General features: G+C 52.9%; 1 protein-coding gene across 1 annotated transcript; it reads right to left on the bottom strand.

Annotated features, from left to right (window-relative positions):
• Window positions 1-302: 302 nt before the first annotated feature.
• Window positions 303-13,943, bottom strand: MAP1S (microtubule associated protein 1S). Its single transcript, XM_087816807.1, has 7 exons — window positions 13,802-13,943; window positions 12,639-12,740; window positions 11,175-11,257; window positions 10,227-10,367; window positions 7,267-9,619; window positions 1,388-1,623; window positions 303-560 (listed from the first exon to the last, which is right to left on the bottom strand). Exons 1-7 carry the CDS (start codon window positions 13,941-13,943, stop codon window positions 405-407), a joined length of 3,213 nt encoding a protein of 1,070 aa, XP_087672933.1. The 3' UTR covers window positions 303-404.
• Window positions 13,944-15,643: the final 1,700 nt, after the last annotated feature.

The following is a 15,643-nucleotide window of genomic DNA, read 5'->3' as shown; positions in this document are numbered from 1 at the left end:
TTTTCTCCAGGAACAGAGGGTAGCTTTTATTTTATGGCTCTGGAGCAGAGACTGGGGTTCAAACCTCACCTCAGCCACTGATTGGTCTACATGGCAGGGGTCTGGCAGCTGCCTCCCTTGTCTGTAACGGAACCCTCACCAGTGGCCATGGTAGGCCGGAGAGCTGCAGTTAACAGCCAGCGCCACTGTCAGCAATCATTACTGGAGAGACATGCCCCCTTCTATGCCTGACCTGGGGGCCCAGATGATGGCGATGACTGTCCCAGGTGCCGCCAGGTCTCCCGTAGGCAAAAGGAACCAAGGCTACAGTGGAGTGGGGCATTTGGTTTATTTCTGATGCAGTGATCTCAGGACAGTGAAAGATTTGGGCTGAGGGGTGGAGTGGGGATAGGGGTGGGGCAGGACTAGAACTCCACCTTGCAAGCAGGGAAGGCCTCATCCTGCATGGACACTGTGCTGTTACTGCCCAGCACCGTGATGCCCAGCGCCTGGTGCCGGGCATGCGTCTCCTCATACCACTCATGCATGGCCATTGAGTCGAAGGTGGGGATCAGGGTCACCTGTGGACAGGAAAAATGGACAAGCAGTGATGGGGAGAACCCTCTGCTCTTGTGGCCCAGCCCCTTGGCAACTGAGGCCCCCCTTCTCTGACCACATGTGCTTTGCCTCCATTATCTCTCACCTGGATGTCTGCAGCAAGTGGTCAGCTGATCTCTGAAGTCCCTCTGTTCCCCACAGCACCCAAAGGACCCTCTTACAACCCAGGAGACCAGGCCATGGCTCTGTGAACCCCTCTCCATGCCTCCCACTCTTGGTTTACCCGGGCCTCCCACCAACTCCTTGGATACAACAGGCTCACTCCCACTTCCAGGCCTTTAACCATGTTGTGCCCTGCATCCAGACTCTTCTTCCTGGCTTTGTAAGCTATGTGCAAGGTAAGGGGCCTCACACTCACATACTGAGTGGGCAATCAGGTACCTAGCTCTTACTTCTACCCAAACTTGCCTCACCCTTCAAGGCTCTGTTTCAAGGCTTCCTTTGGAATGACCCCAGTCCTCTTTCTCAACTGTGTAGATGCCACCCACCCACCTGTTCCTCCTGGCCATTCTCATGACAGTGGGGTGGTTAACAACTGCAGGTAGGAGAGGTGATTAAACCATCCCCACCCAGGTTGCAGCAAAGGAATGAGGAAATGGATGTGACAGAAACAGCATCCTAAGAGCTGGGGAGGACTCCCACATTTGCCCTCCTTTCCTTGTGGCCTTGGGGATGCAATTGAGTCTCTAAGCCCCATTCTCACCTCTGTGTGGGTTTAACAGGAAGACCCTGAAAGGTGCTGACCCCACCCTCTGCCAAGACTGTCTAAGGCCCTGGGGTGGTCACTTACCTGTAGGTCACGATCCCACTGCTGCTTGCCGGCCAGCAGTGCATCCAGGACTGCCCGCATACCCTCTTCCTTGTGCTGGTCCTGGCCGCTGATGACATAACAGAGTGCGCGCACCCGCCGAAAGAACTCCTCATCTACCAGGCAGACACTGCCCCCGCTGGGCAGGTAAGCCAGGTCGAGGTAGACAGGGGAGCCAGGGGAGGCCTCCAACCCACCTGGCCGGCTGCTGGCTGATGCTGTGGGCAAGAAGGATGAGGTCAGTCGTGAGCTTCCAGGACTGGGAAAGGGCTGAGACTCAGGGCCTGGGACGAGGCTCCCAGCTCTATTTGCACCTAAGTGCTCCCTCCTCAGGAGGAGGCCTGATTTCACAGTTTTATGGTTGGTGGACAAGCCCTCCCTGGCATGGACAGTTACTCAATGAACTCTGTGAACACCCCTGGATGCCTCCTCAGTGCCTGGACCCTCCCTTGCCAGTCCCCAGACATTCTTCAGGCCGGAAGGAGGGGGCAACTGTGTAGGGCTTCATGGAAAAGGGGTTTTTTGGCACTTCAGCCCTAAAAGCAGCTGATGCCTGGAAGGCTCTACTGCTACTGCAGCATCCATCTGTTCAATTACTCGAGGGACATTTATCAAGTCCTCCTGGGCACCATGTCCTGGGGACATGGTAGTGACCAAAACAGACAAAAATCCCTGCCCACAAGGGCGATGGAGAGCCAGAGCTGGTGTGGGAGGGATCAAGCTGCAAGGAGACCCAGGACAGGGAAGCCTGGATGAAACTGGGGCAGCTATGCTTGGAGCCTCGTCCATGGCCCTGAACCCAGAGACTGTGCAAGGGGGATAAGACTGCCACTTTGGGGTGAGTAAACCCATAACCACTTGATCGAGATCTTGGGCACAGGAAGCCTACCAGATGCTTGATGTCTTATGAACATAAATGTTGCCCAACTCAGGGTATAGGCCCAAAGGGCTGCAGGGCATTTGAAAATAAATGAAACTTGTAGCTTTTGGCAAGTGGCATCTGTCACTCAAAACTGCAGACTGTGGTGGTGAGTATCCTGCCTGCATGGAGCCTCAGGAAGAGAAAGCTACTGTGGCTATGGAAAGTGCAAGGGAGACAGGAGGAGAGTTGGAGGGCAAAGTGAAGACAAGGGGGATCATAGGCAGGAGGATAGGGGCAGAGGAGGGACCAGGCAAGCTATGACCCATAGGCTAAATATGGGAAAGGTGGTTTTGGTAAAGGTGGTTTTGCTGGAATACCCATTCAGTTACTGAGATGCTCTGAGTTTGGGACAGAGATGGTCTGGCCTGCAAAGCTGAAAAGTTTACCCTCTAGCCCTTTAAGACACTATTTGCTGATATAGTTTGGAGAGGCAGAATCCTGAGTGGCCCAGACTGTAGCCTCTCAAAGAAGCCAATGCCCTGGCAGACAGAGCTTCAGATGACCCCAGCCTCTAGGTGCCAGCCTTTCCCATGGGCTCTGGGGGGTCACCCTCTCTCTGCCACTGTGCTGAGAACCCCTGACCAGCCAAAGGTCACAGGGGCCCATCAGGTGCCTCCCGTGGAATCTGCCCAAAGACAAAAGGTGATAGCTCAGGTGGGTGCTGAGGCTCGAAGAGAGTCAAGAGACCAGGGTGCCCAGCAGCCAAGGACAGGACATAAAGGGAGAGAAACCACAGACATCCATCAGCTCCTGAAGGGCATGACATCCCAGATACCTGGAATGGGGCCCAGTTCACAAGCAAATGCTCAGTAAACGAGAGCTAGTTATTATTACTGTTGTCATTGTCATTGCTTTCTCACCAGCCCTCCCTAGGTAATTCCAGCCCTGCGCTAATCAATGCAGTGGATACCAAGTACTGCAAAGTGGTGAGTGTGAGCCAACGTGAGCTGGGAATGTCAAATACATGCCAGGCTCCCAAAACTTAGAGTAGAAAAGAGGAAGTATAAAATAATTTCTTTTGCTGATTATATGTGGAAGCATCATCTTTACATAATAGTATGCAGGAAAGAGTTTTAACACAGTTGGAGGATTCTAAGAAGACTGGGAAGTAGGAAGCACCAGGAATCCCTCTCTTCACCCAGAGGACAACTGTATTGCAGTCCCTCCCCCTCAAGTTGAAGCAACTTCTATGGAATTTAAAGGACTACACATTTCTTCCTTTTCCCCCTCACTTCTGGGAGCGAGATTATTTAAGGACTAGGGTATTCACAAGCAACTACATGTACAGGAGAACTTAGAAAGTCACCACACAAGCACAGAGAAAGGTACAGGCTGAGGAAAGACCTGACAACATTGTACATTTACAACTCAGACTGATTCCCATCACAGAGCCCACAATAATCAAACACACAAAAAGCCACAGCAAACCCGGGGGAAGGAGGAAATTTGGATTTCCAGAGTTACTATATTATTAGATTAAAATGTCCAGTTTAAAAAAAACAACACAAAGTACACAAAGAAAAAGAAAGTATGGATGATTCAAAGGAAAAACAATAAATCAACAAAAATTGTCCATGACAAAGACCAAATGGCAGATTTACTAGACAAAGACTTCAAAACAACTGTGTGAAAGATCCTCAAAGAACTAAAGACATGAAGAAAATTGAGAATACGATGTATGGGCAAAATAGAAAATCATTAAGGAAATAGAAAACAAAAACTAAAAAGAAATTTTGCAGCTGAAAAAAGTAGAGTAACAAATGAAAATTTCACTAGAAGGATTCTGTTCAAGATTTGAAGAGGCTGAAGGGAATTAATAGCAGAGGAAAACTTAAGGAATGAAAGAGAAACATAAATGGTAAATGTATCCTCTTAAGTTCTTTTAAATATGTGTAACTATTGAGAGCAAAAATTGTAACAGTATCTGGCCAGGTTTTCAATGTATGTCAACACAGCTCATATAAGAACTATAATATAAAAGGGGGAGGGTAAAAGAATCTATATGGTTGTAAGGCTTCTACACTTTACCTGAAGTGATAAAATATTAACTGTACAGACTAAAAACTGTTCTGATTCTGTGTTAATTTCATCTTTTTCATCATGAATCTAAAATTGCCTATTTGGTGTCTACGGCAGCTTCCAAAACTTTCTCTTTATAGGTGTAGATGTAAACAAAGCTGACTCCATCTTTGTGTGTGCCTCCTTTCAAATTTCCATGTTCTAAAACTGACCAAACTAGTCTCAGCCAGCACCAAAGCCTCATAGTTAATGATGAGCTGTGTCTTATAAGCTTATACAATGTAACCATAAAGACTCCTACCAGTAAAAGGCCAGAATGGCATAGCAAATGAGATAAATATCAAACTAGGTACTGGTGTTGATTGTAAACAAGTATCCATCATAAGACCACCAGGAGATATGGTCCCTTTGTCTTGTCCATCATTAGTAGTTCAGCTATATTATAAAACATTTACTATAACAACGGTCTAGCAGCAGAGAGTAACTGTGCAGACTGTGTGGTTACCTTCCATTCTGACCCAAACTTCCTCTAAGTTATTCTACAATAAAGTGTTATTTATTATTATTTAATCCTCGCCTGAGGATATCTTTCCATTGCTTTTTCAGAGAGAGGGGAGAGGAGAGGAGAAAGGAGAGGGGAGAGAGGAAACGTGGATGTGAGACACATTGATTGGTTGCCTGCTGCACGCACCCTGACTGGGATGGAGCCTGCAACTGAGCCTGCCCTTGGAATTGAACCCGGGACCCTTCAGTCTACAGGTTGATGCTCTAACCACTGAGCCTAATCAGCTAGGGCTAAACTGTTATTTGGGAAGAAAGGGAAAAAGTGATGCCTGCCCAGCAGGCATTGAGAGCTGTGTGCACTCTAAGTTTAAATTTTTTTTTCTTAAATGCAGAAAATAAGTGTTGTTGAGGATGTGGAGAAATTGGAACTCATATGGCCCTGGCTCAGTAGCTTAGTTGGTTAGAGCACTGTCCTGATATGCCAAGTTGGGAGTTCAATCACTGGTCAGGGCACATACAAGAGCAACCAATGAATGCATAAATAAGTGGAACAACAAATCAATGTTTCGGTCTATCTAAAAAAATAAAAGGGCATTTTTGTGGAATGCTATCTTCCCAGAACTGTGCTGGGCCCTTTACAAACATCCTCAAAAAAAGAAAAGAAATTGGAACCCTTGTATACTGTTAGTGGAAATGTACAATGGTGCAGTCTCTGTGTAAAATAGTATGGTAGTTCCTCAAAAAATTAAACAGAATTATCACATGATCCAGCAATTCCACTTTTGTATTTATCTCAAAGAATTTAAAGCAGGGTCTTGAAGATATGTTTATATATCCATGTCACAGCAGCATTATTTACAGCAGCCAAAAGGTGGAAGCAACCCAAGTGTCTATGAACAAATGAATAAACAAAATGTAGTCAGTGCATCTATACAATGGAATATTATTCAGCTTTAAAAAGGAAATTCTTTTTAATTTTGTTGTTCAGTGGTTAGAACACTGGCCCAGCCACGGAAAAGTCATGGGTTTGATTCCTGGTCAAGAGCACATACCTTGGTTGCAGGTTCAATCCCTGGCCTGGTTGGGGCATGTGTGGGAGGCAGCCAATAGATATGTCTCTCACATTGATGTTTTCTCTCCCTCCCTCCCTCCCTTCCCTTTCATCCCTCCCTTCCATACTCTCTAAAGAAGCAATGGAAAAAATATCCTCAGGTGAGGATTAAAAAAAAAAAGGAAGGAAATTCTGACACATGCTACAACATGGATGAACCATGAGGACATTATGTTAAGTGAAATAAGCTGGTCACCAAGAGTATAAACACTGTGATTTCACTTATATGAGGTCCCTAGAGGGGTCAGATTCAGAGACGGAAAGGATGGTGGGTGCCAGGCACTCGGGGGAGGGGGGAACAGGGAGTTAAACGTTTAACCTGGACAGTTTCAGTTTTGCAAGATGGAGTTCTGGAAATGTATGGTGGTGACGGCTGCACAATGTGAATGTACATACTGCCACTGAACTGGACACTTAAAAATGGCTAAGGTGGTAAATTTCATGTTCTGTATATCTCATCACAATTAAGGAAAACAGGAAAAGAAGGTTAGCACAGCAGCCTCAAGATTGCTGTCCTTAGGAAGGCCCAGGCTGGCATCTGGGAACAAATTTAAGAGCTCCCAACGTCCTATAAATGATAAGGGTGGTTCTCCAAGCCTACATCATTCATATAGCAATGTGGCTTAAGCTGAACACTGGCTTTCCCCTTTCTGAGGAGTCTGGAACTATGGTACAAGCCAGGCAGAGGTGCTGATGTGATGAGCACCCAACCAAAACCCTATAGCTAAGTCTCAAATGGGCCTCGCTGGTGGAGGCCACATCTCTATGTCAACGCAGTTTGCTGCTCAGGTTAAGCATATGGTGTGACTCCACTGGGAAAGGACTCTAGAAGCTTGTGAACAGGGTCAGGGATGGAGGGGTGAGGCGGGGAGTATCGTGCGCACACATGCCCCCCCCCACCCCCTGCAGCATCTTTTCCCTCTGCAGCTCCCGCTCTGTGTGCTCTGTGTCCTCTCATACATTGCAGCCAGGAGCAGAGTTGCATCCTCCTAGCCAATCATCAACCTAGGCCTGGTTTTAAGATCCTCGACACAAATGGTCATATAGAACATACTATTAACTTCACCTGTTTCTTTTCGCCCACTGTAGCACTGTGACTACAAACTAGCAAATCCATGACAGACATGCTCACTGTATGTTTCCATTGGCAGCACTGCTTGAGCTACTGGGAATCACCAAGTGTGCTCCCATTTTAGAGGAAACTAAGGCTCAGAGAGGGTGGCAAGTGAGACTAAGGCCACACAGCATTAGGAACAGAACTTGGGCTGATAACCCACTGCAGGTTTCCAGCTCCCAGGTACTTACCAGATAGGCCCCGAGTGGCCGTCTTAGGGACTGAGGACTTTCTGGACAGGGGTGCCCGACTTCCCTTGTCACTGGGCTCGCTCCGGGTGCTGAGTGGCCGACTGGCCCGGTCCCTACCAGCCAGCCCCTTGGCCTTGGCAGCAATCACTGGAGTGGGTTTGGGGGTGGCTGTGCTGGGGGTGGGGCGAGACAGGGACTTCCGGGTACGGCTGAGGCTCTCTGTCAGCCGGGCCTGTTCAGGGGGCAGCAGCTCAGGGTCCACCATGCAGATGCTGGGTGGGGTGGGTAGCGGTGGGGGGACCTTGAGAGGGTTGGGCAGTGGGTTGGGACGAGGGACCCTAAAGCCCTCCATGTCCTCATCTGAGTCTGCAGTACCAGGGGCAGCAGGCAGGGGGTCCGAGTCAGACAGCGTAGGCAAAGACTCGCTGACAGACGTAGGCGGCGTTTCCTCAGCCCCCAGAGCACCTGCCCGCTCCTGGGACCGGGCGCTACTGTCATTGGAGCTGCCAGGGGATGTGGGGGCTGGTGCCACAGGCAAGGCCTTGCGGTGCTCAAACTCACAGGGCGACACTAGGCACAGGTCCACGTCATGTGGGGAGGCCGAGCGCCGCACCCGGGGGCCTCGAAGTGGGAGGCTCAGCCCTGCCTCACTCATGGGAACAGGGGGCGGTGGCAGCACCTGCTCAAAAGACACAGACAACGACTCGTCCACCTCTGTGGAGTGTGGAGAGCCCACTTCAGCAGGCAGGGAAGGTGTGGTCACCGTTGGGGAGGCATCCGGCCCTGTCTCCCCACACCGCAACGGGCTCAGTGAAAGCTGCCTACTGCCCTCAGCTGGGCCCTGGTGAGCTCCAGCAGGCAAAGGTGTGTGTGGCGGGGAGGTGCAATTGGTTACCAGCTGCTCCTGAGTCTTTAGGCCGCCACTGTCCTCTCCTGTGGGGCTCAGCCCCAGCTCCAGGCTGCTCCCTTGGCTGGGGGTGGCCACCAGCTGGGGGACAGGAGAGCTGCAGGCCTCTGTGGAGGGACTGGCCTCTCCACACCTGAAGCTGGGGGGGCTGCGGGGCCCATTCCCTGCCAATGGGACACCTGGGCGGTGATCGTTGGGTGCTCTTCGGGGTTTCGGGGCTGCCTGGGCACCCGCCTTCTTGCCGCTGACCACAGTAGACGATGCCCGGTACAACTCCCTGGGCTGGGTCCGAGGGGCGCTTGGCTTGGTGTCCTTCTTCACCTCCCGGGGATGCCTAGCTTCCTTCTCAACCCTGCGAGGGGCCTCGGCCCGTGATGGCTCCTTCCGGGACACCCCAGAGCGCTCCTGGGCAGGCCTGGCAGGCACCGTAGTAGTCCGGCCCTCTCTCCTCGAGCTGTCCCGGGAGCCTACACTTTCTTTGCTCTCAGTGCGCCGAGGCCCCATCAGGTCTTGGGGGGTCACCACGGGCTCCCGCAAGAACCCCAAGTGCTGCAGGCGGACTAGGCCATCCAGGAGGCGAGCAGGTGGTGTGCAGCCAGGGAACAGCACACGCACCACCTTCTCAGTAGGGCCTGTGGGATGCCATACCAGCAAGGCACACACGGAGGCCAGAGTGCGCTCAGCACCAGCTGAGGGCGGGTGCAGCACATACATGTCCAGACGGCCAACACCCATTTTCTGGAAGAGCACAGTGGGCTCGGCTGGCATCAGCCCACGGCTCAGGGGCAGAGGTTCTATGCCCAGCCGAGCCAGAAGGCTTCGGGCCAACTCTGCCTCATCCTCACCACATACTAGACGAGAGGTAGCCCCTCGGGCGTTGAGGAACACAACACCCAGGCCTGGTGAAACAAGCCTGCGTAGCCTGTCATCCCCAGAGTCCCCACCAGCAGCTGCCTCCTCACGCTCCGCCAGCTTGCGCCGCAGCAGGCTGTTGAGGCCGGGGAGGCTGTCAGCACCCGCATGCGTCACCAGCACAGCGTCCACCCGGTCCAAGTGCCGCACCAGCTTCCAGAAGCTTGACTTGGGGTTTGAGCCGCCATTGACCAGCATGGTGAAGCCATTGACGGCAAAGAAGGCAGTGTCCCCGAGGCCACCAGGGAAGATGTAGCAGCAAGGCCGGGCAAGCCTAAGGAAGCCCACGGATGCCGGTGGCTCAAGCAGCTCAAAGGGGGATGGCAACTCCAGTGACTCCGCCACGTACTCCAGGAACTCACGCAGGCCCTCGAAGGCTGGACGCTGTACTGGTGGGTTCAGCTGCAACTGAAGCCCACCCTGAAGGCCAGGCACTTCAGGTGCCAGCTGGGCCCAGTCACCGAAGGTTGGGCAGGTGATGGTGAGTTTGGGTGGGTATGCAGATGGGGGTGCAGAAGCCAGGAGATCCTGGATCTGCAGAGGAAGAAAATGGTTAAGGGGCCACCTGGAGCCAGGCAACACCCAACACTTTGGGAAAACTAGGCAAGGACAACCCTGTCCTGCCGCCCGGGGCAGCAAGGGTCACTTGTCACCCTCAAGACAAAAACCCAGCCTTCCCCCAGTCCTGCCTCACCTCTTGCCCATCTCCCTCCCTCCTGCCCTCTCTCATTCTCCTTGCCTCAGGGCCTTTGCACTTGCTGTTCCCTCCAGGGAGGCCTTCCCTGCCCTCTCACTGGCTCTTCTCTCACCATGGTTACATTACTCACTACAATGTGAACATACAGTTTTCAGAGTTTTTTTGTTTATATGCCCCACCCAGACTAAGGACTCCAAAAGGGAATCTGGGGTGCTACTTGAGATCTCTGGGATGTCTGTTAATCCACAGACACACTCTTGAACCACACACTGTAGTGGGTGATGGGACTGTACACCGCAACAGGAGGAATACGTGTCACCACCAACCTTCCACAGAGGAGGGGGATGGGGCTCCAGACAGCAGGTTACAAGGGGCCACACAGCTTAATGGGAATGAGCCAGGATTCAGAGCTGGGGGAGGCAGGATGGGGAGGGGGCAGCTTACCTCTTTGTCCCGCAGGACCTGGAGGAAGTGGTGGGGTGAAAAGCCCCCAGTCTGGAGCAGCAGCTCCCCTGTCTCCTCCAAGCAGGGCCCAGCCAGCACCAGAAGCTTGTGAGGGGCAGGGTCTAGGAGAAGGTTCCGGAGCTGAGGGAGGAGAGGACTATTAAAGGCTCTATTCTGCACAGTGATATAACCAGCACCCCCTTGGGGTGGCCCCCAACCCTAAATCTATGTATAACCACCCCCCACCTGTCCCTACCCCGCAGCCAGGCTAGTGCTCGACTAGAAGTCAGGAATGTAGCCTCCGGACCTCCTGCTGTCCGTCACATCCCTCACCCCTACCCCAAACTCCTGCTCATCCTACAAAGCCTGGCTCCAGTGCCCCTCTTCCTAGAAGCCCTCTATACCCTTTGGGGGCTCGCTCAAGCCCACCTCTCCCTATGGTCCAGCCCCAATGCCATGGGGCTGGCTGCCTCCTTCTGAGCCCCTTGAGGTAGCATTTTTGATCAGACGAATCAACCTATACAAGGGTCTCTACAGGAATGCTCTGGGGCTCTACCTTGTTCATTTTTCTCATAGATAATTGGGAGAAGGATACAGACATCCACAAGCTAGAAGTATTAAGAAATCAATTCAGGCAACTACTAGGGCCCAGCCAGAGGGAACACAAAATGCAAACATCAATCAGGTCTTGCCTTCCCACTCCCCACCTCCAGACCCTCCCTATTCCATTCCTTCCTCTGAACTCTAGCTTTTCTGATCCCACCTGCTCCCACCATCACCCATGAGGAGGGAATAAATTGTAGCTGGAGCCATGGGGGGTAGGGAAGGCTCGCTGGGAGAGAGGGCCCAGCTGCTGGGTGCTGAAAAGAGGATTTCAGGTAGCACAAAGTCAAGGACACAGGCAATCACCATGGGGGGTGGTGTCAGTCTCCGCAGCCCATTCCCTACCTCATCACATAGGGACTTGTCTGATGGGTTCAGGAGGACCAGGATATCCAGAGTGTCTCCTCGGTGGTGCAGGCTGCGCTGGCCTGTGTGGGAATTGGACCCTGTGAGTTTGGAGCTGGGCCATATGTGCAGGGTCAGGCTGTCCAGGGTCAAACCCTGCCTCCCTGTATGACCCCAGGCAGTCACAAGTCCCTCCAAGATCTGTTTCCCAGGAACCCCAATCCAGCAGAGCTGGCCTACACAGCAGTGCCACAGGTCAGGATGAAGTAAGAACAGGAAGCCTACCTCAGCAGGCTTTCCACTGGAAACAGCGGTGAGGACAAGGCCACCACTGCTTATGAGGCCCAATTCATAGCTGTCAGCTCTGTGAGTGATGACATCACCCCCATTTTATAAACAAGGAGCCAGAGGCCAGGGAGAGCGAATGGAACAACATGAGCCCTGAGGCAGGACTATAGGAGGATGGGGGAGTGGCATGTGGAGCTGAAATGAGGGGTAGCAGGAGGGAGTCTCAGACAGAGAGGCTTCATGAGCCACGACAGGGGACTGGAGTTAATTCTGGGATCCCAACCCTAATCTGGGTCCCACGGAGCCCAGATGTGCTTCCAATATGGAGCACCAAGCCAGGAGGCTAGAGAGGCAAGGGCCCTCCAGGGTCATCATCTGGATATTGCCCCATTCAGGTGGGGAAACCAAGGCACAGAGAGGGGAAGTAGCCACTGAGGTCACATAGGGCCAACAGGATTTCCAGTACCTCCATCCCATGAGGGGTCAGGAAGCCACCAGAACTGCTGGGACAATGAGGTGACAAATCACTTCCTTCCCCTCCCATAGCAGCCTGGAGGTGACTCAAGGGGTTGACTGAGGGAAGGGGGGCTGCAGGGCTGGCTGAGGTGGGGAAACTACAGGCGACACCCAGGCCCCAACCAGCAGCTGCTCTATTAACTTGGAATTACCACAGAACCTCCAGGGAGCCACAGACTACATGGGGCTGGCTCAAGCATCTCAACTCCATCCTAGACCTTGCTCCTTTATCAGCTTTCCATCTCAGTATCTGCTATATACCCAACCCTAGGCAGGGGTCACAGCAATGAACCACATGAAGCCCGTACACCATCCTTCAGCCTGCCCAGCAGCCCCTCACTTTCCATATGTCCTGTCCCTTTGCCTGGGACCTTTCCTCCACCTAACACAGCTGCCCCAGACTCTTCTCCATAAAGCCCCCTTGTCAGAGGTCTCCCTGTCCCCCACACCTCAGCTGCCTCGTGTCAAATGGGGACAAAAACATGAGTACGTGGGCTGTTGATGACCAAGGTAGATTATCTCTGGGTCAGGACCCACCCCTGCTCCATATTCAACAGAGCTCAGGTGTATTATTACCATTATTTAGACATTTAAAGAACACTTGCCCCATGAACACAAAAAGGGAGCCTCAGCTGGGGTACACAGGGTCCCCAGTCTCACCTTTCACAATGCTGGAGAAGGTGGCTGAGTGCCGGGACACAAAGATCTTGAGCTGCTCATCCAGGCTGCAGATGCAAGGGTCAATGTCCCAGGACTTGAGGCCTAGTGGGGGAAGGGGAATAGAGGTGGGAAGTCAGCCCCCTCCCTTCAACCTACCCCTTCATCTCGATCATCTTAGTCATCTCCTCCCCTCCAGCATTTGCTCCACCCCCGCCACCAGTCTTACTGCTCCTCCCCACTACCAGGCACATTCCCACCTCTGGGCCTTGGCACCACTTGTTACCATTGTCTGGAACCCCCCCTCCCCCTTCTTCAGGTCCTCTATGGCCTTTGCATTCTTCTGCAACCTCCTAACACCATGCAAATTCAAAACTGATTCCATCTCTTCGCTCGCCTTGGGCCCATACCCCCCCCCCCCCCCATTAGCCTTGTGAAAGCAGAGCTGAGCCTCCAGTCTTCCCCACACTGTGCCCTGCAGGGGAACATTCTCCAAGCATGGGAACCACGTGTGCTGCGGCCCCATTCGACAGGTGATGGACCTGCCGACTAGAGAGATGAACGCCCTCCAACCACGGTGTGTGGTGCACCACGCCAGCCAGTGTGCCAAGTAGCTGCAGGTGAATTGAACCTTGCAGGTGCGTCTATGACTCACCTCCCCTGGTGCCAAATCCCATAGGTAGGCCGCAACCGCCCACACCCCAATTAGCAGCTCCTCCTGGAACTACGGAAAGTGGGCCCTGGGGCTCCAGGCTCGGCCTCATCTAGGCTGCTAAGACCCGGGGATTCGAAGCGACACCGCCCTCCCCTTGGCAGACCCGGCGGGCGGGAAGCGGAGCCGTCACCCGTGTTGCCCAATCGCGCGATTACCAAAGCCGGGCCATGTCCCCCCCGCGGTCTGCACCCGGGTCTGGGCAGAGAAGCCCTTGCCGTCCGCCTAACGGTGAGGTGATCTAACACTAGCCCCTGGATCTCGCCGCCCAGGCCACCGGCCGCCGCCCCCCACGCCCGGCCCCCGGGATTCTGCCACCGCCCGCCCCGACCCCCGGGCCCCAAATCCCTGGATTCAGCGGTTCTCCGCCCCACCCCCGGGGCCCCACCTCCCCCATCCCCCGCCCTGGCCGCCCCAGCCCAGCCACCCCACCTCGGCCACACCTCGGCCCCACCTCGTTCGAGCTCCTCCAGCACGTAGTTCAGCAGCCCCGGGCAGCTGCACTCGCCGCCCACCACAAGCAGCAGCGAGCTCGGCGCCTCAGCCACCCGGGGCCCGGCCGCAATTGCAGCCGCACCCGCCACTGCCTCCGCCATCTTCGCACCGCCCTGCCGCTGGCCCCGCCCCTTAAAGGGGCTGTAACGGAAACGCTGACGACCCCTCACGGAAGTCCCCCTCCCGCCGGTTATCTGCCCCCTGCTGGCTCTTTGAAGTCATGGAAGCTGGTGTTGAATTTTGGGTCTCTGCCTTTGCTTTCCCCTAAAAGTTCACTGATCTATCAGTCCACCCATCCACCCATCCATTCAACAAGCTTTCCCCGCATGCCTACCAAATGCCAATAAGAACCTCTGCCCTCAGGGAGTTCGCATCAAAACCATGTCCGGATGCTCTCAGCCCCCTAGGTCAGGACTCGAATAGAGAAAAGAAAGGTACTTTGTAAAATGGGGGACATCTGTAATAGTCTTAACAAGTGGAAAGAGGAAGAAGGAAGGAAGGAAGGAAGGAAGGAAGGAAGGAAGGAAGGAAGGAAGGAAGGAAGGAAGGAAGGAAGGAAGGAAGGAAGGAAGGAAGGGAGGGAGGGAGGGAGGGAGGGAGGGAGGGAGGGAGGGAGGGAGGGAGGGAGGAAAGGAATCTTTAGCTAGGGCTTTGAGGAATGCGTGAGTTTGCCAGGTGTGGGTGGTGGGGCAAGAGCACATGCAGAAGTGAGAACGTGCGAAGTTTTAGAGTTAGCAAAATGCAGCGTGTTTTGGACACATTCCAGAACACTCTGGGCCTGGAGCAGAGCAAAGCACTTCTGCACTTGCCGTGTGCCAGGCATCTTATCCCATTAGCCCATTGAATACGTGCACGAACCTATGAAGTAGACGCTGTTATTCTGGTCACTTCAGAGGAAAGGGAAAACTGAGGCTTGGAGAAACGAACTCATCAGGGCAATAAGTGGTAGAGCAGGTGGGTCTGATTCCAGATCCAGCCTGTGGCAGGGACTGACTGCCTAGCTCACATGGGTATCCCCTATACCCCAAACAATCTCATTTAGCTCTTTTATCTATGGCAGTCACTACTTGAAAAATCACATTGTATTAAACATTTGACAGTTGCACATGCCCATGCTATCTCCCTTGGGAGTGAGCTCCGCGTTTGGAAGTGCGAAAATGAAATCAAGGCAAATGAAAAGGTCTGGGAAGTAGGATCCTCCAGACTTTACTCTTTATTATCTGAGTTGTTCAGCCTAACTTCCTCCCTGGTCAGTGTATAACAGTCACTGGCCATATGCCTTCTAATGTTCTGGCACTCTACTTCCTCTTTCTTTTTGGCTCTGGCACACTTCCTCTATTCCGATCCCTCCCTCATGATTTTTTTTTAATTACTATTATTGGTCTGAGCAATCATGAAAGTGGGAGTGTCTGTGTCAGACTCTGTCTCCCCCACCAGGATGAGAGCTTGTTGGAAGCCAGACCAGGCTGAAGCCTCTCTGGGACCCTGGTGTTTTACAAGACAAGGCTGGGCATCTGGGAAGTGTATGATAAAGGCTTGTGGAACAAGGATGAAAAGCCCATTGGGCCACCATTCATTCATTCATTCATTCATTCATTCATTCATTCATTCATTCATGTGTATTTATTGTTTGGGTCAGGACACAAACCCAGGACCTTCTGACTGAAGTCTCTACTCTTCCTTCTGCTCAAAGCTATGTTATTCATGATAGTTGGTCTTAAAGGACCATGAGTTGTCAAGGTGTGTCTCTACTAGAGAGTCTGATTGGGAGAGAAGAGTGCCCCCATAGACCTCTGATATT

Source organism: Miniopterus natalensis, chromosome 4 (genome assembly GCF_054644295.1).
Source record: "Miniopterus natalensis isolate mMinNat1 chromosome 4, mMinNat1.hap1, whole genome shotgun sequence".
In the NCBI taxonomy this organism is placed as follows: domain Eukaryota; kingdom Metazoa; phylum Chordata; class Mammalia; order Chiroptera; family Miniopteridae; genus Miniopterus; species Miniopterus natalensis.
The sequence above is the reverse complement of the archived record's forward strand: the minus strand, read 5'-3'. Positions and strand labels throughout refer to the sequence as shown.